Source organism: Vidua chalybeata, chromosome 5 (assembly GCF_026979565.1).
Source record: "Vidua chalybeata isolate OUT-0048 chromosome 5, bVidCha1 merged haplotype, whole genome shotgun sequence".
Taxonomy (NCBI): Eukaryota; Metazoa; Chordata; class Aves; order Passeriformes; family Viduidae; genus Vidua; species Vidua chalybeata.
This window is the reverse complement of record NC_071534.1, coordinates 17,029,041-17,055,040: the sequence shown is the minus strand read 5'-3', so window position 1 is coordinate 17,055,040 and position 26,000 is coordinate 17,029,041. Positions and strand designations below refer to the sequence as shown.

The window sequence follows — 26,000 nt, the reverse complement described above, 5'->3', positions numbered from 1 at the left end:
TGTACAAATCAGGGTTTCAGGAGGATACGTCATAGATTATTCATTGGCCTTTGGCATCAAGTGGATTTCTCCCTGGCTGCATGGTGGTTGTTGTTACTAGCACAGAATTCATCACAACTTTCCCACTGACAGTGCTGAAATTCATTGGTGCCTCAGATTATCAGGGATGATATTAAGTCTTGTATTTGGAAAGTTCAAACTTTAGTCCAAGAAGATGTGATGAGAGTATCCAGCCATATATCCTGTACTGGGCTTTGAATTACGAGTTTGCCGGCAAGGACACAGACTGGGCCATTAGAAATGTTGAGGACTAACAGTACTCCATGGGAATCACTGGCCTAGTCTCCAGGTATACTCCTAGTTGATTATTACTAATTAAAATAAGGTGGTGGAAAGACCATGTTGTTTGTGCTGATCCTGAAGATTGTGTTTTCCAGGGTTCAGATGGGGCCTCTCAGATGAACTCCCATCACCAAAGAGCAGGGTAGCTTTGAAGCATCTTTTAATGGTTGCTTGCAACTCTTTCATCATCAAGGGCCCTTACCCAGCAAGAAACAAAGGTCATAGCAAATTGCTTTACATGCTCAGAAACACTCCCTAAATGGAGTTATTCTTCTGTATTGCTCTCGTTGTAGTCTCCGCCCTGTCTCTGCAGCTGTGGACAACCTTGTGAGGGAAGTCCAGTCAATAAGGAAAAGGCTGGAAGAACTGAATGAACGTCTCAATGTCATCAGCAAAACTGTCCTTCCCCTTCGCCTGAATGCTCTGCAGAGCCAGAGGCGTGGAAATACTCAGCTGCGGAGACTCCCGACACATAGGAGAAGGTTATATGCTCGCAGGAGACCTAAGAGCACTTAATTCCCTACCAGAAAAAAAGGGGAAATCTTTATATTTTTTTTTCATCTGCTTAAGCCTTTCTCAATGGGACATAGCTAGAGAGAAAAAAAGTAAAGCACACACACAAGTCAGCTTTGCTAAGGAGACCGGAACTCCTGCATTTTGTTGCTGCCTTCCAAACCTAGGTCAGTAGGCAAAACCTGACCCTGCTCTTTAATGATGGCTGTTTTGTGTCCCGAGCAAAAACTCAGTCTACTTGAGCATGAATACCTTTATTCTATACAGGCATTCTTTCTGCTTACCAGAGGAAGGTCCTTCTATAAAGATCAGGTGAATTTCTCTCTCTGCCCTATTTTCAAAGCACTCCACCTGAAACAGCTGGGGAATTTGAACTTTGAAAGTACTGAACAACTGATGAATGCAGAAAGATGGATTAGTGCTTGGCACTTACAGCTGGGCAGGGAGAGGGAGAGAAAGTTATGTTTCAAAATATCACCTTAACCTATTGTCCATGTTCATATGTTGAGAGGGTGAGTAGGGCTGGATAACCTTGGTCTGTACATCATGCTTCAACACTGAAGATATATCAATTGCTAGGGACCAAATATGAACATCCACCTTCTGCAAAGAGTGTTTTTCTAGCTACCTGGAACTCTGCACTCAGAATGGCATTATTCAGTAGATATGTTCAGAATTTCCAGCACTCTGAAACATACTGAACTGATTTTTGCCAAGACACATGGAAACCAGGGGATTTCCCCCCCCCCCCACCAAAAAAACTATTTAGATACCGAATGGCAAAGATAGGTGTCTGGAAGGATTTTCCAAAATAGCTTAAGAGACTCTTCAGTCCCCAAAATCACAGATAATAATTCAATTGGTGTCTAGTTCACAGAGTATTTTCTCCACATGCCAGCACTGACCTCCAGACATTTCCAAACATCCTTTAGCACAATTAATATCTGTAGAAAATTAACAATCACGCTCTCCAAAGACTTTGGTCCCTCAGGGATTACCCAGAATACCCTGCCTTCAGCTTGTCTTTGCCTGTGTCTTCCTGACAATAAAGCTTGTGATAAAAAAAGAGTGCATGAGTCAAATTATGCACTGAATGGAGGATAGAGTGGGCTTGCCCTCCAGGTATCTAAAGATAAATCCAATACAGAGATTTCCATTCAACTGTGTATATGAAATGTGTTGAAACATAAGAAAGAGAGTCAGAGAGGAAAAGAAACAGGAAAACATCCAGTCTTTAAGGTCTGGATGAAGCGATTTATGAGAACACAAATAAAGAATGGATTATGTCTAAATGATTGTGGGGGTGTCTGGCATGTCAGTTGTTTTGAAAACACTCTCCAGTCACAGTGAGGATGCAGACTAGCTATTTAAGGATTCCCAAAGCCTGAGTTTATGAAAAGAAATTCAGTGACAGTACAATAACCTCCAAAAGGAAAGGGATAAAAACTAGTTTCCTATGAAATCTTTCAGAATGGACCAGAAGAATTAATGCAGTAAGAATTATAGCTGCAACCTGGGAGTTAGTTGAGTGGGGGAGGTATGAGCAGTGTATGAGACAATCTGATAAATAATTCCTGGATGTAAGTTCTCTGAGTTCAGGTTTTCAGAAAATAACAAAACTCCAACTTGGCTCTCTTTGGCTTTTGCTTGGGAACTTGAAGCACTGCTTAGCTAGAGAAGGGAAAAATCAAGACTGTGAAAAGGCTGATAGAAGGATACAGTTGTGCCTTTGTTGAAGTTGTCATCATAATTTCTCAGGCAATGTAGAGCATTTTGATCCCAGAATATATTTACATAAATTACAAGGAATAACAGGAGATAAAGGCCCCTAAGTTCTTGTTATTCTGCATTCAGAGTTTCTAGGCTGTGCTGTAGCAGCAGCTGCATCCTTGCACAGATTGCAGATCCCTCCAAGAGATGCTTTGCTTGGGGCTGTAGGGACTGCTGGTTATTTTGGCCTATCTGGAGGAAGAGTACAACATAAATGTTAGCTTTAATGATTGTATTTTAGACATAAGCATTTTATCAGGCAACCTTAAGTTGTATAAATTGAGTACTACTTGAAACACAAAGATGAGATTTCCTTAAGTCCCTCAAGTTACAGATAGCTGGTGGTGGGAGGCCAGACCAGATCATTGCATACTTTTACTTTATACCTAGATGTCCACCACTAGCTTCTGCCAGAGACAGAGGACAGGGCAAGATGGACTCCCAGTCTAACCCAGTCCACATATTCCTACGCTGATATGTGCAAGTTTGTAGTCTTGGCAAAACCTCCTCAGCACAATGGAGAAAGTCACCATTTACTTTAAAAGAGAACAAATAAGCTGCAGCATGCAATGTGTATTACAATTCTCAAATTTCTTGCATAATGGTGAATAAACCAAGTAATATAAATGGTTAATAAATTACTAGTCTGTGACCTTGTCACCAGTGATAGCAGCCCCTGTCATTCACTCTGTGAATGCCCATGCCAGGCTCCAGCCCAGCTCCCTGACCTGAACACAGCCCGTTTGATCAAATGATAACAGCCAGCTTCTTTAACCTCTTTGCATGATCCTCTCTCTAGATGGAAAAGTTTTAGTGTCCTATTTATCTTATAATTTTATTCTTTGCTCTTTAGGAGTGTAGGAAGGTTATGCGGCAGCCTACTTCTGCACTGTTCACCTTCTATTTGAGGAGGCAGCAGTCCAGCTGGGCAACTTGAGATGCCTCTATCCCATCTGCCTGGGGAAGCTGGCCTGACCCATGGGACTGATTCCCAGGGACTGGTATTTGGTTTCTGCTTCTGCTAACCTCTTCTTAAAAAATCCTGGGTAAGGCACTTTCTCTAGCTGGCACTTGTCCTAACATGGCTTATACAACAAAAAAACACCACTTGTCACAAGGTGTCTAAGTCTTCTATATGTTTAAATGTATCCAGCTACAGAAGCCATCTAAGCTCTCTGCTGTATTCATTTACATCTATTTCTGGGAAGGGATCTGGACAGAACTTTTAAACAGAGGTGACCAGTTGGGTGGTCAGTGGAGGGAGATTCTGAAATCTACCCTTCACCTAAAGCTTACAATATGCAGTGACACAGATAACCTCCTTAAAAAAACAACTATGTTCCTCTTTAGTTCTGTTTATTTTTAAGAACCCACAAAAGACCAAAAAAACAAGAGGTTATGATTTTGCAATTCCAGGACCATGGTGCCCTTCCACACTATGCGTGATACACATTGCCAGTACTTCCCTTTTCCTGTATTTCATTCCTTTCATATCCCCTCTCATTTTCCTGTCTCCCAGAGATGAATACCATCTGTTCCCGCACTTCATGACTTCTCGCACTACTCCGCGCCCTCCACACTTCACCCTCCGGGGCGGCCGCTCCCGGCCCCGCACTCCCGCCGCTCCCGGTGTCCTCGCACGGCCCCGGCCCCGCGGCGCCGGCGGCCTCGGGCGCGCCCCGGGGGCGATGGCCGCGCTGCGGGCGGGGCGGCTCCGGCCCTCCCACCTCCTCCGAGCGGGGCCGAGCCGAGCCGAGCCGAGCCGACAGGGGCAGAGCCGAGCTGAGCGGGGCAGAGCCGAACCCAGCGGGGCAGAGCTGAGCCGGGGCACCATGCTGGGCATGGTGAAGAACTCGCTGCTGAGCACGGTGGAGGCATGGCCCTACCGCCTGCTGAGCAAGGGCGAGAAGGTCTGTGCCGGGGCGGGCGGCCGCTCTGTTCCCGGGCGGTTCTGCGCTAAGGCGCGGCGAGGGAAAGCAGGGATGGCCCCCGGGCAGCGCGTTCCTCCTGGCAGCGCCTCCATCCCCATCTCCTTCCCCAGGATCAGGTCAGCTACGAGGAGAGGGCGTGCGAGGGCGGGAAGTTCGCGGCGGTGGAGCTGGTAGGGAAGCCGTTCGACGAAGCCTCGAAGGAAGGGGCAGTCAAGCTCCTCAAGTACGTCGGAGGAAGCAACGATAAGGGTGAGAGATGCTGCCTGCCCCGCGGGGCTTAGCGGGTGTTTGTGGTTGGGGCTTGGTGAAAGCAGGATGGACGGAGGCAATGGCACTGCAGGCCCGCCTGGCTCGTGGCTCCTGGCACTGGAGGTCTTTGATGGGGTTGGCCTCTCACCGGTAAAAGTAAATTTGCAACAGGTTAAGTCGTGCCCAGCCAACTCATGCTATGAGTCTGCTTATAACCTGTCTCTGTTTCAGGATGAAATGTCAAAAATTATTTGTTTAAACAGGAATGAGTTACCTTGCACCCGGGATAACATGAGGACAGGCAGACATGTATCTATCACAGCTCCCTGGGTGAGCAGTAGCTGGTGAAATCCAGGGTATCTGGGACACTTCAGTTCCATTATGTGCCCTTGTGGGCAGTGAAATAACAGTTACGACCTTGATATTTTATCTGCCTATTTTTATTCATGAAAGGGTAATGAACAGTGAGCTTCCTTTTTAGTGGTATATTTGAATGTTTTATGGCAGTGCTTCCAGTTGATTGCTTCTAATTCTCATCTTACTAAAGTGTGCACATTTTAACCATTCATAGCAGGAGAAGACTACAGAGTAGCTCTGAGGCACATACATGATCTTGAACATTTTTCTCCAGCATCTAGTAGAGGCACTAGTGTAGTCTCTATAGGAGTAGGAGGTGGATGCAGTGGGAATGGTATTTGCAGCAACATTTTCGGAAAGGTGATGATTGCTGTTGCTGTAGTAAAAAGGGTGCCTTCTATAACATGTGACACAAGCACAGGTATGACATCAAAGGAAAATAAATGAGAAAGATGGCTTGATCTCAACTGTTTTTATGGCTGCCGGATCATGAGGTTTAGAGGTTCCCTACTGCTGCAAGAAGAGTGAAGAAAACTGGTCTTCAATGGCATGTGGTACTTCTTGGTGATAATGAGTAGGAAAAAAACACGCTGTTCCTGGAGTGTGGAAAGCATGGACAATCCTGCTGAAAGCCATAACTGCGCTGAGTTTTGGAGCACTGGAAATTGTAGGATGTCTGGAAGCATTTGGAAGCTTTTAGGAGAAATCTATTGGCTGTGGGCTCACAACTAAGTGCAGATAGTATTGATTTAAATGCTGATGAAGATTTATACGTGCCGCTGGCCTGCCGTAGAGCTACAGACTGTCTTACAGCTGATTTGTCAGAAGAACAGAGTGTCTAATAGAACCACAAAAGCAGCACCATTAGTAAAAAGAATTCCAGAGGTCAGTTGGGACACTTATTTCCCAGGCTACTGGTGTGGAGAGAGAGCTTGGCCCAAGCAGAAGTCTGATGATGGCTGGTCTGCTTCCCCAGAGGAGCCCTCTCCTGACAAGAAGTTCGTTCATATGAGGAGTTTTCCAAAACTAAAATTAGCTTTTATAAATTCACTGTTAATTTTTTGAGTTCCTGAGAGCCTAGACTTCTTTAGTAATGCCTTTGTGTCTGTTTCAGGAGTTGGAATGGGCATGACTGCTCCTGTCTCCATCACTGCTTTTCCTGCTGAAGATGGCTCCTTTCAGCAGAAGGTGAAAGTCTCTCTGCGGATCCCGAGCCAGTTTCAAGACAGCCCTCCATGTCCTAACGATGAAAGCATTAAGATTGAAGAAAGACAGGGGATGACCATTTATTCCACGTAAGGAATCCTGGCATCCTGGGATCTCCGATCTCAAGTGATGAGGTCTTTAGGGTGCTCTGATAAGCAGTATTTGTTTTACCAGATGACTTGTTGTACAAGGGGTACATGTGGCAGAAGGAGATGGAGGAGTATGTCTAGACTGAAGACAGGTTTTATGACACTTCTTACCCCTGGTCATGCTGCACCGATGTGGAATATGGATTTTTCCACTGGGTAAACAAGCGTGGAGGCTAGCCCTAAAAGATACTGTGCCATTTCTATTGTATGAATCTATTGTTTTTCCCACTTTCTGGGCTCCAGATTGTTCATAGTCATTAAGAATATTCTGTGGTGCAGTTCACAAACTGTCCACTGAAGCCTCATTCAGATGGACTCATACCAGACTCCACCATGGAAACAAGCAGCTGCTGCATTGCTTCAAGTCACCTTTGAATGTCTTGGGGTGTTGACTGACAGCCTGGACTCAAACTAGCATCACAATAGCAATAAGCTCTTCACCTTGTCTTTACCCTTCGGAGGTTCCCCTGCCTACTTTCTTGAACTATTTTGGCCAACTCTAACAGACTTCTTTCTTGCCTCCAACTGCTGCTTGGCCTTTGCTCTGGGTGTGGGCCATTTCTGCAATATCAGCCTGTTTTGTCTCAAATTTCAGCCCTGAGGGAGAGTGGTGAGGTGCAGGCTGATGTGGAAACAATTCCTGTTGGTGGGAGGTCGACATAAACCAGACCCATTTCAGTCCACTCCTTTTAAATGACATTGTGTTCTGTAATTGCAAGTGGTGTGTTCCTACCTCCCCTTTTTCTTGGGCAAGCTAGAGCTTGGCTTTCCTTCATGATCTTTCCAGCAGACGGTTGTTCACACCACAGTGAACGTGGTTGTTGACAGCATTGGTGGGGAGTGTGGGCTGAGCTGACTTGGAGATAACCTTGTATTTTAGAAAGTTGTTTCTCTGATATGGTGCTGATTCACAGGGCAGGGCCATTCTGCTGGCTGATATATATGGGGCTGTTTGGGGGGGATCCCAGTGGATGACTGCACCTTGGCTGTGCCACCCATGAGACTTCAACTGTCCCAGATGAAGTGTTCTGCTTCACACTGAACAGTGCACACATCAGTGCACGTTGGCAAGGCCTGGATCAAAATGCATGTCTAAATATACTGTGGCTATTTATTGTTCTCGCTCTCTTCCTTCTTTGCTTTTCCAGGACTGCTCAACACCTCTCTGGTTTCTTTGCAGGCAGTTTGGTGGCTATGCCAAAGAGGCAGATTACGTGAGCTATGCTGCCAAGCTGAAGGCTGCTCTGGGGAGTGATGCTGCATACCGCAAGGATTTCTACCTGTGCAATGGTTATGACCCCCCTATGAAGCCTTACGGACGCCGCAATGAGGTCTGGTTTGTGAAGGAGTGAACGTCTGGCTCCTTGTGGGGCTGCCTTGCTCTGATAACCTCCCCACACTGTGTCCCTGTCCTCTTTAAAATAAACTATGAATTCAACAGGGGCAAGAAACCTTTTTCCATGCCTATGCCTTAGTCTTTTATGGACCACAAAACTAATTTTAGAAGAACACTTGCTGACCCTCCTGATGGTCCCACTCCTTCATTCCAGATCAGATCCTCAGCCACACAGACTCTCTTGATTTCTCTGTGGCTTGTTTTTATCTCCTTTGTGCTTCCAGAGTTCAGTGCTGAGAAAGCCAAAAGTACTTAATTGACTGGTGCCTGACAGGAGTAAGCGTAGGCAGACTATTAGTCTCACCTGAGACTAATAGGCAGGGGAACATGACAGAAGTCCATACAGAGACTTTTTTATCTCTTTCAGTTTGCTGCAGCTGTAAAATGCTGCTTTTATCTTTGCCATTCCACAAACTATCTAAAGGGACACGGGCATTACTGCCAACACAGCACAGAGAAAATAAACATCCTTTACATTAATACAGAGTGTACAGAAGATCAACGCTTCTGTTGTCTGTCTGAGAAATGCCATTCAGAGAAAGATCCAGATTCTGCTTGCAGCTTTCTTTTGTTTGAGGAGAGATGTTTTGGTGTGTGCTGTGTCTTCATCTCAGCTAGCAGCTGGACGATGTGACCTGGAGACCTCAAGATTGTTTTCTCACTTTCCTATTACTTTTGTGTAACATTTCTTTAAAACTAGCCTATGCAGGGGCCAAAGCAGAAATACGTGTGGTTGTCTAATTGAATTAGAGAAATGCATGGCTGGGAAGAAAGTAGATGCTTATTACTTGTGATCTGAGGGTACATCTGAAGAATGGTGAAACTACCATGGGTGCCAATCTAAAATACTTTTCTTAAAAGGTGTCAATTTTTGAAGGGCTACTCAGACCAGCTGTTTTCTTTAGAGGAGGAAAAGGAAAAGATGGCTGTTCTGGAAAACAGGGACTTGGGCAAATAATGAGTAGCCTTTTGGAAACTTCAAATACAATAGCAAATGTGGGTCATGTTTCAGGAAGAGTGGCAGTGTTGAAATTTCAGGCATCAAACCAGCATTTTAGCTGTTGGCTCTGCCAAGGACACAGTAGAATGCCCCCGGTGGGAACACACACACCCTGCTACTGGGTGTGTATAATGCGTTACCTGCACTAAAAGAGGTGTGCTCATCTGGTCGTTAAGAACCCCATAGTTCAGGTGCTTTCCAAAAGCCATTTTCCCCTGGAGCTGAAAGAGACATTTGTCATATGGCATTGTGGCTTCTGGCTGGTCAAGCTGTTGCACGTGTGCCTGCTTTCTGAGAACAAATCTCAGCAGGAAAAGGAGAAAACCTGAGGTTTTGATGTGCTTTCCTTTTCTCTCTTGCTGAGCCATATAAGAGCTTTGCTGTGAACTTCATGAGAGTTTCAGTCATCTGTGTGCAAGAGCAGCTAATTTAGGATGGGTAAGAAGAGCAGATGTCAAATAATTAAGCAAAAAAAAACAAACAACCATGACAGGGAAAAGGTATTGGCTGTGGTTAGTGATTGCAGTGAAGGGGAGAAAGAATAAAAAGAGAAATCAAGACAAACAAAAAATTAGGCTTTTGAAGGATTTTTTGAAGCAGCAAATGGCCTTTTAAGCTTGTACCTGAATCCAAAGGGACTGTTCATGTCCCAGATTATTTTAGCCTATATGGGCAAGGAATGGAGGAGCACAATATTGTCCAGTTTATGCTTTCCCAGGTTTGTTTTGGAACTTGTGTGGATACAGTCTGGCAACCTGTGCTGAATATCCTTCAGTGATCAAAACCTTGAAATTTCTCAAAATTTTTCTTGTGAAATCTCAGCTAATAAACCTGGTATAAACAGATCTGCGCAGCTCAGCAGCATGGTGGGGTTCTTTTATAAAGTGCATACCCTCTGAACAGAGAGAGAGAGCTTCAGATCCAACAGTGAGAGTAAACGTGTAGGCTCTGCCTGTGCAGCCCTGCTACTGGCCTTTTGCATCAGGCAGACAGGATAGAATTTCATAAACATTGTTAAATAATGTCAAAGCCTTAAGCAAACTGAATTGCCTTTTCTGTACATATAAAAATGCTTGTGTTTTGTCTGCTTTTGCTACAGTTTTGAAATAAATAAATAAATAATAATATTGTGATTTACAACTTCTGTTCTGATCACTGACTTTGTGTGCTCAGTGGGAGTAGTTGATTTGCTAGACCGTAGGTTGCCAGTTTATCTTTCTGTTTGGGGTACTAATTCATGTCACAGCATTTATAAATAGTCATAATGCTTTTTCCAATAAATCACTATTTTGGGTATCCTGGTGTGGCCCTGCATTATCTGACTGTGAGAGACAGGAGCTGATGAAATAATCTCCTTCGTTGGTTCCAACCATTGAGAGGCTTAAGTGATGTATTTGTGTTAATGTAGAAACAAGGGGCCCACTTACCTGAGGAAAATTATGTGTTCCTGTGGCTGGGGTTTACAGGCAGTGAACACATTAATGTTCAGATAAATACTGGTGACTGATTTTCAACATGATCTACGATCCAGAAATGTTAGGCATTTTGTCTCATTGAGGTCCATCTAGCTTGGTGCCCTGTCCCTGTGATGGACACCTGAGACAAGATTCCAGGAACTGTGCAACTGTGGGCTCAGACCTCCTTTAAATATTTCCCTATCTCTAGTACAATGTGGCCCAGGGATTTTTGTTATTGTGCTCGGTGGACCCAGGTAGATTTTGTCTCATGCATTTGTCAGGTTGATTTCTAGAAATAACGTAAAGTTACTATCCATGGCATCCTTTTGTCCCTGGTTATGGAAAGGTAGAAACACTTTTTGTCTGAGGGTTTCCAGCAGACTGTCTCTGCTCCTTAGGCAGCTTTTTGATACGCCTCTGTCACTGCAAGTGAATGTTTGTTTGGACAGCCAGAGTCGCTGTTGACATTGGAGAATTTCCAGCCATCTCTTTATGCTGGGGCCAGAAGTCAGAGGTGCATTCTGGATTTTGACCCAAGGCCAGCATGGCCACAGACACTGTTACATGCACTTGACTGCTGAACTGATGTTAAAACAAAAAAAAATTTTCTCCATCCCCTGCAGTATCTCTGAGAGATTAGAATGCAGCAGATTGCCTAGAGACCTCCTTGCTTCTCTTCTGTGCCTGTCCTTTCCTTTCTCCAGTGAATGATGAAATTGAGAGCTTTTGGTGCTTTTCAGTTGTTCGAGAGGTCACCATGACGATGCCCGTTGTGTGCTGGTTTAAGAAGACAGTGCCAGGGAATCTGAAAGGTGGATGTTTCTCCATGCTGAGGCCCCTCAGCACTGCAGGGGGTCACCTTGCTGGGTTGTTGGGATGTAGTGGGTTTGTGCATCACACCCTGCATTGCTGCCCGTGGCCCCTTTCCCATCGCCTCACTTGTCAGGGCAGTGGAACAGCCCCACAGTGGTTTGTGCTGCCTGCTGGGCTGGACAGGCTCAGCAGGGAAGTGGCCTTGGTAATTACCTCTGCCTCCCAGAGACCCGAGTGCCCTTGCTGCTTATTAGCAAGTGGGCAGGTCCCTCTCTGTGCTAGGCAAAGCGGTAGTTTGATGGCGATAGGACTGGCCACGGGAAGGGCTGGGTTTAAACAAAGCCAAATTTAAAAACATAATTTTGATGGGAATTATACACGTGCCATGTAGATTTAGCTGTGCTGGATATACAACCTTCCTAAGCTACTCCACTTGTTAGTAAGGAATTTTCCTGCTGGTAGTAACTGTGGCAAACCCTATATATTTATATATATATGTAGGTGCATATTGGTATAAGTGTATATATATATATGTATATGTAGTGTGTATGTAGACCAGCTACTTTGATCTATTGTTTGTCTTCTGTAGTCACTGAATAACTCACTAGAGCGAATGCAGCCACAGGGTGAACATTCGCAGACTGAAGTTTTGAGACTGCTAGAATGAGAACTTGGTTAGCTTCAGAAAGGAATACTTTGTAGACACATGCCTTAATATATCTAACACTGCATTAAGAAGGTGACAGCCTTTGTAAAAGAGCTAATTGGTTAAGTTGTCCATATACATCTTGCCAGACTTATAATACTCCAGTCACTTTGAGGGGATGGGTGATCTATGGTGAATGAGGAAGTAACATCATTATTTCCCCATTTCCATCAATCCTCGTGGCAAAGAGTGTGTGAGCAGCTATTGTGCTTATGGTCACAAATTTTCAGTTTTGCAATGCTGCCCCAAGGTGATGGGTCAGAGGAGGAAGATTGTGGCTCCTAGCTCACATCGTCCCTCCCTATTTAATTACAATAATACTTCTTTTACAATAGCACTCTGAGCAGCAGCTCTCTTTCTTCTGTGACAGCATTTCAGCCACCCTGAGCTAAAGAAGAAATGCATCTCTTTTAACAGAACCATAAGTAGCTTTGGATGTATAATGCCTCTATAAAACTGCTTGGCAACATGATTTATTAGAGCGGGATCAGTGGTAAAAGTGACTTCTCTGACAGTAATGGATGAAACACTTCCAGCATAGCTACTCTGTCTCTGCTTGGTGCCTGTGCCAACAGCAGGCTGGTTTTGTCAGCTCATTCATAATCTCTGCTTTGCTCTCAGCAGAATCCGTTGCACAAGACAAGTTTCAGCCACGGCAGATGCTTTTTTTCTAGTCCTCTGTGGGAGCTGCTGCAGAAGATGGGTCAGTGGAAATGATGCTTGATTTCTGAGGCTCTGTCTGCTTAATTCTACATCCAGACCCTATACCTAGGTGGGAGTTGGATGCATGCCAGTCCCATACCCCACAATGCTGCCCACCCCCAGGAAGAGAAATTTGAGTGACTGGGGTGAAAGGAGCTACGCTGTTCTTAGACTGAGTGTGAAGTCTGACTGATCAGCAGCCCAAGGTCCCAAGGAAGTCTCAGATGTATCTTCTGTGCAGTCCCTGTGAGAAGACTGCACAGAAGCCTGAATCTAAGGTGTAGATTTTCAAAGTGCCAGTGGAAGTGAAAGATCCCAGAAAGCACATCCTGCAATATACCATGCGCTGCAGCACCCTGATCTGCATTGTGACTCGAATGACCTTGGGTGTGCAATGTGACCCTGGCAGTGGGACCCGACTCTGGGGCTCGTTGTGGTGGGCAGAGCCCAGCCTGTGCCATGTGGGCAGCTGCACCACCCACCCTGCCCGTGCCTGGACTTGGAAGCTAGGTGGGTTCTAAGCGATGTTTGTGTTTGGGATGTGTCTTCTTCAGCACATGAAAGCAGAGAAGGATTGCCATGGCAACTATTCTTGAGTATTTTTCCAGTGTTTTCCAATCTTATTCATTTTTTCTTATATCCCTAGTGTTTAATTTAAGGTCTTTCCTAATTGGAGTCCGAAAAACCTATTGAAGTGAATTCTCTGATTAGACAAAAAGTTCAGACACCTTCCCACACAACTTGTGAAGTATAAGATCAACAGAATTGAATGTTGCTGTGAGTAAGAGGAGATCTGAAATTTGAAATGCATTGTACCCAGCCAAATGAAATAAATGAAGCCTTTTACTTAAAGCAAAGCATTGAAATAAAAGATAGTGTACAGCTTGACAATTTTGGGCACTCCCTTGCTGGTAGATCTTTCTAGGCTGTTTAAACTCTGATTACAGACCTTCTCAATCTTCTTTATGACTCAGCTTTGTGAAGGAACTTCTTTCAAAATCAACATGTGCTGACTCATTGAAGTATCTTTCATGAACTGTAGTATTATTTAGTCTGGGTACTTTGAAGGGAATGGTTACTGCTTTGAAGGGAATGGTTACTTACTTTGAAGGGAAGTGGTGTTTCTTTGGGGCAATTACCCCAAATTAATGCCTCTCCTTTTCTGGTACCTTGCTTCCACTTTGTGAGTGTTTTGGCTGGAATAGAGTTAATTTTCTTCACAGTAGCTGGTGTGGGGCTGTGCTTTGGGTTTGTGCTGAAAACAGTGTTGATAATACAGGATATTTTTGCTATTGCTGAGCAGTACTTATACAGAGCCAAGGCCTCTTCTGCTTCTTGTTGCAAGTAGGCCAGGAGTGCACAAGAAGCTGGGAGGGGAGAGAGCTGGGACAACTAACCCCAGCTGATATTCCATTCCATATGGGGCCACACAACATATAAAGTGGGGGGAAGAAGGGAAGGGGGATGTTTACAGTAGTGTCATTTTTCTTGCCGAGGAACTGTTCCATGTGATGGGGCCCTGGTGTCCTGAATCTCCTACCTGCCCGTGGCAAGTGGTGAACTAATTCCTTGGTTTGCTTTATTTGCATATGAGGCTTTTGCTTTACCTATTAAACTGTCTCTATCTCAATCCATGACTTTTCTCACTTTTATTCTTGTGCTTCTGTTGCCCATCCCACCAGGGTGGGCGAACCAGCGAGCAGCCGTGTGATGCTTCACTGCTGGCTGGGGTTAAACCATGACACACCTGCACACCGACACCTGTGTGTGGGAAACCCAGGCTGGAGGGGAAGAAGAAATCCTGTGGAGGTGTAGGAAGGAGAAGGTTGATGCCTTGGCTGTGCTGTCTGTGGGGAGGGCAGCGTGAGGGCGGGTTGGTTGAACGCAGTGTCTCTGGTGCCCTGTGCCTCCCGCACGGGCCCTTTGCCTTGGTGGATGCTGGCAGGGAGACTGACAAGCTCCTTTCAATAGAGCTTATGCTGTGATGGCTGCAGCACAGTTAATCACAGAAGAGGAACCAGAGATTCCTCCCAGCTTCTCCAGCCCTGCCTTGAGACAGACTACACCTCCTCCCCACAGCGGGGCCCAGGGAACAAAGATCTCCCTGGAAATTCCCTGCCTGACTCTCCTCCCGCTGTGTTGCCATGATTTGCACAAGATTCGGGTATACGCCTTTGTGGAAAGCAATGCTCTTCCTCTGAGGACATCTTTGGCGCTGCTTCCCTGGAGGGGCGAAATCCTGAGGCACAAAGTGCAGCTGAGACTGTTCTGAGCACGCCTCCCTGTCCCAAGGCAGGGAGGGAAACAGAAATGACAATTTTATGAGATACTGTGTCTTGGGAACCTGGTCTAAAACACCCTCCAGTTGGAAACCTGCCCAGCTGATTTCAAAAGGATAAAAGCAGTCCTGCAGGTTTTGATCCAAATGGGGTAACAGAGCCTGGAGCAAATAGAGGTGGGAAAAATGGGTGCAGTTTCAAGCACACAGGGTGCCCAGGTGTGGTTTTGTCCCTTCCAGGTGCATCTGTTAATCTGCCGTGTGTTGACCCCTGTGTAGCTTCATGCCACACCTCTCCCATCTCACTGGGCATGGCAGTGGCACTGCTCACACGTGGGGTAGGCAGTGCCCTGTTCCCCACTTGGCCTCTCAGGTGCAGGCGTGGTTTTTATCAGCTTCAGAATGGCTGCACAGGACATCTCTCTGAATCCAGGAATGAAGGCCAGATCTTGAGCCAGGGGAGTCGTTTGGCTGAAGACAGCACTCCACAGAGCTGGTTTGTTCACAGACAACAGGAGTTCATCTATTTTTCATGATGATGATGCTATTTCTGAATAAGAGAGAAAAATGCAGGCTTATTTCTGAAGCATATGATTTAGTTCTTGGCCTTTAAAAATTTGTTTATTTTGAATGGAAGCCCAGAATGCACATAATGTAGCAAAAAACTGCAGATACAGACTGGGATTTTTGTTTCACCTTTGAAGTTACTCCCACTCCTGATGCTAGGGCAGTAACATTTGAAAAGGCTTTGGATGTTTTCCCTTTCCTTGAAAAGAAACAAATGAAAATAACAATCCTGAAGCAATACTGAAGGCACCTGCTTCCAGATAACTCTGCTGAAAGCAGCAAGGTACAACCAGGTACCCCAGGGAGATGAGGAAAATATCCTGGGAACTGCCACCCTGACAGAGTTTCCCTGTGACTGCAGTTCCTGCTCCTGGACATGTAGCAAGGGGATGAATACGAGCTCCCCAGACAGTCCTGATGTGAAGGTAAGCACAATTGTTTCCTGAAATGTTTGATCCCATAATCCACAAATCCGTTTATCATAAATAGCCTTTCAAATTGTTGTGGCAAACTCTTCTGGACTCATTCCAGCTCCTGAATTATGAGAAGCTAAAAATGGTGTCTATTCCCATGGCTATAGACAGAGAGATGCTACTCAAAAACAAATGCACCACCAAGTGCCTTAAAAATAGCCCCTGTGGAATTATTCAGTGTTTGGGACTTGTCATTTCATAGGGGTAAAAATGGATTCATTTTGGCACAAAATATGCATAATATGTATCCACAGCTTTATAAATAGCATTTATAAAATTATGTGTATAATTTTATATTAAATTGATGCTGAGCAAAGAGACAAAACAATCAACAGGAACTTAACACAAGTTTTGTTCTTAGATAATTGTAAGACTTTTTTCTTAGAAATGCAGGTGTCAAAAGAGACCTTCCTCCCTTCACCCCTCCTTCCTTCCTTTCTTTAAGACAACTTTAGGGAAAAAACTTGAAAATGCTGCCATTATGGCAAATGTAATAGCTATAAGCCAAAGAAGAAGCCTGGCCCAAAGTTGTCACCCCACATAAATTAATTCCATGGCTTTAGCTATTCTGGTTTTCAAAATGTAGGCCTTTGTATCTCTTGGGGTTCCAGGTTTTGCAAGTGGAGTCACAAATATGGTAGAAATTCAGTTGATGACATGGTGCTCTGAGAAATAACTGGGTCAACAGCTGGAACATAACTTGAGTTGACTCTTAGAGGAGCATTTGGGGACCATGCTCTTTGTCTTCCTCTCTTGTTATTCTGCTTCCTTTCATCTCCCTTGCCCTTGCAGTACTCAGGCAGGGCTGATGCATTGGTACTGGTGGGTGGGGAGGATAAGGCTTTGTTGGAGGGTCCTGGGCATCTTTCCTTTTCCAATTGCAGGCTCTGCTGAAAGGGAGCAGGTACAAATATGAGGACTTTGCTGCTGCCCTGCTCCAGGCTTTCCTGTCCATCCTCAACCTTGTAGAGCCTAGCTGCAGGCTGAATGTCCTTCTTGCCTCTAAAGGTGCTCAGTAACAATCTGTAGCAGCCTAAGCCCTAGCAAAGAGTGAAAGGTAGGGCAGGTAAACCAATATCCTGGGAAAATGTTTTACAAAATTGGAGCAATAATACAGCAGAACAAAATGTGAGGCCTTATAGGCATGGACAACAATTTTGTTAGTGAACAGAGTGGTTTTGTTCGCTCACACTTGCACACCTGTACTCAGGTGCAGGTGGATGCCAGCAGCCAAGTGGTGGCTCACTCTGGGTCAGATTGCCACTGATAGTCCTGAGTGGGGACTGACCCCCAGAGGAGTGACCCATGGCCTGCCAGGAAGTGCAGGATGGAGGGCTGGGCCTGTGAGCAGGAGGATGTCACCCCATACAACATTGTGCCTCCGAGCTGTGTTTGGGAAGTCTCAAGATATAACCTATGAGCAGACTTGGTGTCCTGTCCTGACTGGGGGGATGAGACAGCTTAAAAATGGGAATTTGGCAATTGAGAGAAGAGAGTAAAACAGACTTCCCAGAACAGTGCAATGGCACAGGACAGCAACTTCACCTGAATGAGATCCTTCAAATTATAATGTTTTTTCTTAGAAATTGGCATTTAAAAAGCCTTTTAAATGAAGTGCATAATTTTTTATTTGAAAAAACTCTTAGAATAGTATACTTTTAATAAAGGGAGTTTTTTATATGATTTCACAAAAGTCAGTAATATTTTCTGCTTAAAATTACATCCCTCTTACCATTTTACTGAAATCATTAAATGGTTTCTAGGGCAACTTACCAATAGCATTAGGGTTCACTTTTCTGTTTCTGGAGGGGTCATGGAGGTCTTCATCAGAGAAATCAAGGGATAGACAAAAATGTCAGAACTGTGCTTTGATGTTTTCCCACCTCTTGCTGAAGCAAAAAAAATTGCCTGTTAATGTGATAAAAAGGAGTGAAGCTAGCTGGAGATTTATGCCCTCCTGGAGACATAGTGTGTCAGTTCTCCTCCAAGTTCTCTCATGCTATTTCCATGGCAACTCCATATAATGATAACTCCCACAGATTTTCTCCTTTTATCTGCTATTTTCGTCCCAGATAGTGATGGAGTTGAGGCATACATTTCTTTCACACCATTTGATGCCCATCGACAACCAAAGTAAATAATGTCCTCATTCTTCAGGTCTTTAGAAAGCACAGTTAGTTCACAGCCCTTTCAGGAATTCACCTGCAGAGCTGGACAGAGCTGAGACAGGAAAAGCAGTGCTACAGATGCTCACAGGAAGCTGCAAAGGATGAATCCTCACTGTCAGCACAACGTGACAGGATTACATTCCACTCCTGCTTTTCTCCTCCCCTTGGCCAGGGTAACAGATGGACAGTAGGGAGGAGGCCATGGTGTAACGGGAGGATGGATGGTTTGGGTGCAGGGAGCTGCATCTCAGCTGTTCTGCCCAGGGAGACAGAAGGTCATTCTGCCTGACTGGGAGATGCTTCCATTCCCCCTGATATCTGCTCATGATTGCAAATCTGGTCCAGCTCATGAGACAAGGATCGGGAGTTTCAGCCAGGCTTAGCTGCAGCCAGAAAAGCCCTTGACCAAGTGCCACTAACCCATGACTTCCTCCCTCTTATGAAATCTTTGCAGCAAGATGCTGCTGGCTGATTTTACACAGCAGAAGTGGCAGGCATACAGCTTGTTCTGGGAAACCGCACTGGCTTCATCTAGCTGGTAGGGCAGGACAGGCCAAATATCAGTGCTGGAGTCCAGGGTCCATAGAGATCCTGAGTCCAGGTGCCAATGTGGGCTGAACTGAGCTTCTGTGCTTGGTTTGCAATTGAGTGCCAGGGACAACAGGACAGTCTGAATGTGAAGACCTCTACCAAACATCCCCTTACTTTGTGCCCTGAGAGCATCCGGATATTTAGGCCCTCCTCATTTCTTCCTACAGAGGCTTCCATTTAAGCAGATGAGCAATGCTAGGTGAAAGGACATCCTCCTCCAGGAAGGGATCTTAAACCTTATACTTGATAGTAGTGTCCCTTCTGAGTAAAGCTGCTGCTCAGAAGAGCTTTCCTACCTGTTTGGTTCCCTCTGTCCTGTAAACCAGATGTTGTTGGGAGCATTTCTCCATTATAGGGAGAAGAAGGAGGGCACAGTATCATAGAGGGATATAACTTGGAAAAGACTTCTGAAATCATTGAGTCCAACCTTCGAGTGAATACTACCATACCCACTAAGCCATATCATTAAATTCCATCTCTCCTTGTTTTTTTTTTTAACACTTCCAGGCATGGTGACTCCACCACTTCCTGTAGATTGAGTCCTTGCCTGGAAGCAGCCCAGGTTTAACTCTTTTTTTGTGTATGACACAGAGCAATTCATCTGGGCGTGTGGGTAAGCAATCACCTAGGTATGGTAAAAATTTGACCTTCACCTTCTGCCCTGAATGTAGGAAGTATCATTTCCCCATCATGCTAGCATGGTGGAAGGATAAACATGTGGCAGACCTTTTGAAGGACTCTTAGCAACTCAAAAGACATATCAAAAACAAGACAGCAGAATTTCTGAATAGCAGATCTAAGGTCATCAATGCAAATTGGTGACCAGCACCGTGTCCAAGTGTATTGTGATGATCCCATCAAACAAAAACAATTCTCAATTCCCCAGGGTAGGACTGGGGTTGAGACAGTGGGGTTAAACTCAGTAACAAATCTCTATAAAGAGGGAGACCACAAAGACATGTTTTTAAAATCCTTATGTTTCCAAGTTCATGGAGGTTTTTATTTCTTAGGGTTATGCTAAAACACATATAGCCATAAAAATGATTCCTTATGTACTTAGACCTATAAGTGTCTCTAAGGTGAGAACTAAAGTCAAAGAAACTTTTGCCATTGATTGTACCTGTAAGAATTTAACTTTTTTCCCCCAATGTTCTCACTTCAAATGTATCATCATGCTTCTATTAACTTTAGTGTGAGCATTGTATGCACAGCTGGAGGCAGAGCATGCTCCATAAGCTGACTACATTTGAAGAGTGCACTGTGAAAGAGAAATCAGGTGAGACACCAGCAAGGGTTTCATCTCTGGGATCCTGTAAAGGAGCATGCAGCTTCTTTCAGCATTTCCTCATTCATTCCATAAAGTTGATTCCACTTTTAGAGAGGATTGCCAGACGATAAAGACAAATTATATTCGAAAAAAGGAAAAACTCCTAATGAAACTTGCAGAGAGAGGCTTCCCCCTCCTCCCACCCCACTTGTCCGAGGATTTGGAAAAAAACACTTGTAGCCAGAGCCAGGGCTAGACATCTCGGTAAATCTGGCTTTAGAACTACTGTCGGATGTCGGATGAAAAATGTGATCACCACCAAGAAACGAGCGACTGATCTGGTGTGAACTCACTTGAACGCTTTGAATAGGTTAGAAATGGTCCATGGTCTATCTTGGAGCGTTCTGGGTAGCTCGGCAGGAACGGAACCGTGTGTTCACGGTGGCTGCAGATACCGCAGTGCCCCCGCCTGGCTGCTGAAGATCCGATGTCACGGTGAAACAGACGGCTCCAGATTTCGTGTCCTCACACAGGACAGGTTTTTGTTCGGCTTTCAGAGAGTTCACTAAAGCACAGTGGGCACTAGAGCCGATGTCCTCCTAGGACAGGAGCAGGGTAGCAGAGAGGGGGACAGTGGCACTGCAATGCTGCAAAAACTGAGTAGACAGCTCTCAGGTCATTTGAAGCAGTCCCACAGTTCTTCCATCAGCCTCTGCTCTGAAGAATTGAGCATGCCTTGGCTCAGCACACACGTCCTTGCATCAATGAATCCATCTGCTGTGAGCTGACTTGTGCTTAAGAACTGGGCATTTAATCTTGGCCCTGTTGATGTCTGATCTCACACAAATCGTTTGCTGATTTTGACCCAAAATCTAGATGTAACAAAGGAGAACCACAACACAGTCTCTGTACCTAGTAGTGATGGTGGTGATGGGTGAAGAGGAGAAAGGACAAAGACCTGATTCTTCTTTGTGCAATAGATTTGTCCACGTTGTTGCCAGATACCACAGGCTTTGACACTTGGGGTCTCGTGGCTTTCTGACTGGCATAGTCCCACCTAGGCAAGCCCAAAAGCTGGTGGCCTCCATCTGGGAGGCTGCACAGAATGGGGAGCAGAGCTGGTGATCTGTACTCTGCCTGGACAGTCAGTCTGACAGAAGCATGCCCACTTGCTGCCCACTCCAGCAATTGCCCATGTCCTGGAGCCTTGTGAAGCGCCAGGAATCTGCACTGCGGGCTCTGGGTGCTGACTGCTCTTCCTTGACCACAGACACCTCAGCAAAGATGGGCAACAGCCCCTCCAGGCAACCATTTCTCTGCAGCAGCTGAAGTGCAGACAGTCAGGAAGAGGCTAGTTGAAATCAAACTAAACTGTGCCTAAAATAAAATGAGTTCAGAGACAAGCTCTTTGTGCTGCTGTATAAAACAAACAGAACATCACAGTGGACAGGCTTCCTTTTTTTCAACTGGAAAGCTATAGTTGCTTGTGTGGTTTTTTTTGTTTTTTTTTAATTGGAACATGCTGAATCAAAGAAATCATTTAATGATGGCAAAATTGCAAATTTTACAGAAGTTTAATGTAAGGCCATGGAATAACATTATTATTATTGTTAACAACAACAACAAAACAACAACTACAATAATAACAATAACAATAATAATGTTATGAAGAGTTTTAATACCAAAGCTGTGCTGAGAGGCGGGTTTTCCTGCCTGGGGTGGGGTTTTTGTCAGAGCCGAGCGCGTTTCCCCAGCTCAGGGCCAGCCCCTCCCTCCGCGGCAGCTCCGCGGGGCAAGGGCGCCGCCCGGCGGCCGCTGGCGGAATGCCAGGAGGAGCCGCCCGCGGGCTTCCAACCCTGCCGCCGGCTCCTCTCCTCGCACCGAGCCTCCCGGCGTTGCCTTCGCTTCCTTTGAGGAGCCAGAACCCTAAACACAGCCGCTTCCCTGTTTTCGAGGGGGCTGCTTTCAATCTTGCAAGAGTTAGCGCGGTGGGACGAGGCCGCGAGCACCGTGGGTACCAGGTGGGTGCTGGAATCACTCTCGGACCCTGCGTGCCTCATTCATTTCGCCCTTGGCACCAGTCTCAGGTGGCTGCGGTAGGGGCTCAGGACGTGACAAACAACCAGTGAGAGAGGGCGGTTCGGGACTGCTAAAAAGAGAATGCCTGCAGGAACAGCCTGCTTTTTGGATTATAGGGGCGCCCTGGGATGATCAAGCGACACTGAGCAGCACTTTGATGCCCAACCTCCAAGAGTCAAGTGTGCTTGTTCACTTTGGCAAAACCAGGAAGGAGATGATTTGCTGGAAAACAGTTTCTTACAGCGTTGAGCAAGGAGCAGGACCAGAGAATATTGAGGTCCTTTTCTGTCCATGATTAGAGATCTCATCAAAATTTTTCAGCATTTCTCTATACTCAAGCATATGATCCTCACTACAGACTGTTCTGAGAGAGAAACAGCAGACAGCGACGTATGTTGGAGATACAGCATTCTAGTTCAGCTCTTGACTAATTACTTAGAGAGCAAGATGCCCATTTTGTAAGTCACAGCCTTTGCTTTCTCCTCAGATGCACCTGTTACCACTTTGATGGGAGAAACCGCTCAGCCAGGCAGAGCCCTGGCTGTCTCTGGAGATAGATGCAGATAAAATCAGCCTGGTCAGACAGGAGGGCAGCTCCTGCTCCATGCCTGGCACTTCAGAAAGTCTTGTAGAAAATGGCACTCACATCTAGCAGAGTGCTTCACTCGTCACCATAGCAAAAGCAAAGCAAACACTAGTTTCCTTAGAAACTGCATGTGGCAGCGCATATTGACTTTTAGGGAGGAAAAGAATCCTAAGTAGGCAAGTACTGGGTGACTGTGCTGCAGGCAGGGAGAGGGGACAAGACAAGTCCCAGGCCCAAAGGAACCAAGATGGCTGGAGTGGGGCGGGGACCCCCAACAGAGACTCGTGGCCATTGTCCCTCACTGCTCAGTGCAGTGTCAGAGGCTGCCTTGGGGCAGAGGCAGCTGAGTCCCCGTGGCTGGGTGCCCCAGAGTGCACAGCTCCACTGAGTGCAGCCACTCACCAACAGCTCACCAACCCCAGCCTGGGTGCAGTGACACAGACCAGGTGGCACTCAAGGGCTGGGCTTGCTGCTGCTGAGGCACACCTCCACTTTGCAATCAGAGCCCCAGAAAGCAGGCAAATTTGAGCAGGGGATCTTGGGTTTCCTTCTCCAGGGCTTCCTCCTAGGAGAGGCACCTGCCACTGGAGCCCTCAGCTCAGTGTCCACACCCAGGCCTTGGGTGCTATTTCTGGCTCCAGTCAAAAACTACCTGCCTTACAGTGGGAAGCTCAGGACTGTTCAGTCCCTTCTATTTATAACCCACAGAAGCTCCTCCAGGGCAAAGGGAGTAACTGGTGCTGGGGAAAATGAGTCTGAAGAAGGCATTGTCCAGCGACACACACTTATGGCAATGTACACCAACCACATACCAGGCTGTCTGAGTAAGGGTGAAGTCAGCAAGGTGAGGGAACTGGTTATTTCCTTTTATTTAGTGCTCAGGAGGCTCTATCTGGAGTACTGTGTCCAGTTTGGGTCTCTCACTGCTACAGAGCTTGATCAAGGGGAACAAATCTGGCAGGGGAGCCATTGATTATGGGAGCTGCTTGGACCATGTCACCAGGGGGAAAGACTGAGGGACCTGCTTAGTCATCAGAGGAAAGGCTAAGGGGGATCCAGGTGCTCTTGTCTATTAACTGAATGGGTGCTATAGAAAAGATGGGACCAGACTTCTCTCAGACATGCACAGTGAAAGGTCAAAGGATGACAGAGAGAAGTTGCAAAAAGGGAAATTCTGATTAGACACAAGTTTAAAAAAAGTCCCAATGAGAGCAGTCAGATACCAGCATAGGGACCCCAAAAAAACTGTGTGATCTCTATTTTTGGAGACATTCAAAGCTTACCTCAAACTGGTCTTGGAGATGAGCTTTGTTCAGGGCAGAAGCTGGACCGGACCTCTCCAGAAGTCCCATCTGACCAAAACCTTTGAGTGACTCTGTAGTACCGCTAAACCTACTAAAACGTAGGAAAGAGCTGGAAACAAGGAAGAACTCTGTGGCTTCTCAGAACCACCAGCTCCCTGCATGTTCTGTCAGCTTACACTTCAAAGGGAGCAGAATATTCTGCTTGGGGCAGAATAGAGCAAGAGGCATCCCATGTATTACTCACACACGACTTTCACAATGGCAGCTTTTTGATCTCATGTTTGTCTTTAAGAAGCTGCAAAATCGGTCCCTCCCTGGGGAGTGTGTGTGTGTGTGTGTGTGTGTGTGTGTGTGTGTAAGGGCAGAGTGTAAGTGGAAATGTAGGGCAGGCTGAAGTGTTGTTGCCCTCTAGGTGCTGTTCACAGGCTGTAGTGCAGCTGCCAGGGATGGCTGAAGGAGACTGCTCCCAGCTGTTCACTTTGCCTCTGTCAGGGACAGGAAAATGGGAGGCATTTCTCCTCTTCAGCTGCCTCTGGTTCTGGTCCAGTGTGAGGAGACACACTGAAACCTACAATGTAAGGTTTGCAGGGGAGAAGGTGACTGCTGTAACTGGGCACTGGACACACCACCTGTACTGTCAGCCCTGCTGTGAGACAGTCAGTCACCCTCAGCAAAGGAGCAACATGCACACTTGGGCCAAAAGTTGTCACAAGTTGTGGCCCTGTGATTCTGTTCCCTGGGGAGCAGATCTGATTAAAGTGATCACCTGGTCCTGTGAGCCTGGAAAAAGCCCCAGCTGAGGAAGAGGGACTCATGACCCCTGTGCCACAGCAAGGGCTACAGGACTGGTAGGAAGAGGGTGAATCCCTCTCAAAGAAAAATCTTATTTAGGGAGGGTGGCACTGGCACCAGCTGCCAGAAGGGGCAGGGAGCACATGGGAGGTGACCTCAGCAAGGTTCCTCCCCATTCCAAGTTGTGTCACCACTGACATGGGTCTGTGCTCCAAGGGTTTATTGCACCCTCCATGTTCACTCCTGGCCAGGCACGTGGAGCCCTACAGCCCTGGCAAGGCCATGGGATGGTGACCCTGAAGGTCCTGGGACTGAACAGTGTTTTTGTCCTTCTTTGCTCTTTTCCCATGACACCTCTGACCTAAGTTCAGCAGTTTATCCTGCCTCCTGATAATCCTGGCTGCTTTCATAATCCAGGTGTGCTCTGTGCCAACCCTTCTCTGGTGTGTATATTTCTGGCTCTCTGGTCTCCTTGAACAGGGAGGGGAGGGACTGGAAACCAGAGGGCCCTGAAGGCAGAGCACCTGCAATCACCACCACCAAGGGAGCCCTGTGCAGGAGAGAGGGTAGGGATGAGCCTTACTGGGTTTACAGGCCTCCCAGGGAGCAGGTTTTCAGAAGAAACAGTACAAGGATCCTGTCTCCTCAACTCACTTGCTCCTTTTGGGTCTAGTATGTCTGGCCCAACCAGTTCAGGATTTCCATGGCAGGTGTGTTTGTGATTAAGTGGCCAGCTGCTTTGGTTTAAGCTCAATTATAAGGAGAGAGGAAACTGCTGCTTTTCCAAAAGTCTCTTCCGAGGTGTGAGAAACTTGCAGCACAGCAGCACCCTTTAGCCAGCAGTGCAGAGTTCCACAGAAACTCATGTTTATTTTGGCATTTAAATGAGCTCTCACACAAAGCTGCCTTTATATCAAACAAGTGCAAAATAACTCTGGGCAGATTAGTATTTGTGTCATTACAGAGGTTTAAAAAAAATTACTCTAAAAGGCACTCTTAAATCTGCGGAAGGAGATTTTCATTCTCTGCCAAGCAGCATGCACAGTAACAACCAAATAATCAAGAAAATCACCATGCCCTGAATCAATGGGAGTGCATATGATGGCTCTCATCCCTCCTAGTTCTGCTGCCTCTGGGGCAAAGGCTCATTGGGAGGTACTTTCTGATCTGTGGCAGTTAGTGAAGGAATTGGTAAGTGTCTGGGATATGGAAAACACATGGTAAGAGCACACTTCACTCCTTTTTCTCTTGTTAGCCTGCTCCTTTGCTCCATCAGACTCCACTGAAACAGAGGAGCTGGCTCT

At 46.1% G+C, this 26,000-nt stretch overlaps 1 protein-coding gene across 1 annotated transcript; it reads left to right on the top strand.

The window, feature by feature from the left end:
- Window positions 1-4,360: 4,360 nt before the first annotated feature.
- On the top strand, window positions 4,361-7,972 carry HEBP1 (heme binding protein 1). The gene is made up of 4 exons (XM_053944086.1): window positions 4,361-4,535; window positions 4,667-4,805; window positions 6,277-6,457; window positions 7,698-7,972. Exons 1-4 carry the CDS (start codon window positions 4,458-4,460, stop codon window positions 7,867-7,869), a joined length of 570 nt encoding a protein of 189 aa, XP_053800061.1. The 5' UTR covers window positions 4,361-4,457; the 3' UTR covers window positions 7,870-7,972.
- Window positions 7,973-26,000: the final 18,028 nt, after the last annotated feature.

Bases quoted from the DNA above. Each gene is read 5' to 3' on its own strand.
- HEBP1 (XM_053944086.1), top strand. From the start codon at position 4,458: ATGCTGGGCATGGTGAAGAACTCGCTGCTGAGCACGGTGGAGGCATGG. The intron at 4,806-6,276 runs GTGAGAGATGCT...TGTCTGTTTCAG, and splicing joins CGGAGGAAGCAACGATAAGG to GAGTTGGAATGGGCATGACT. The intron at 6,458-7,697 runs GTAAGGAATCCT...GTTTCTTTGCAG, and splicing joins GGGATGACCATTTATTCCAC to GCAGTTTGGTGGCTATGCCA.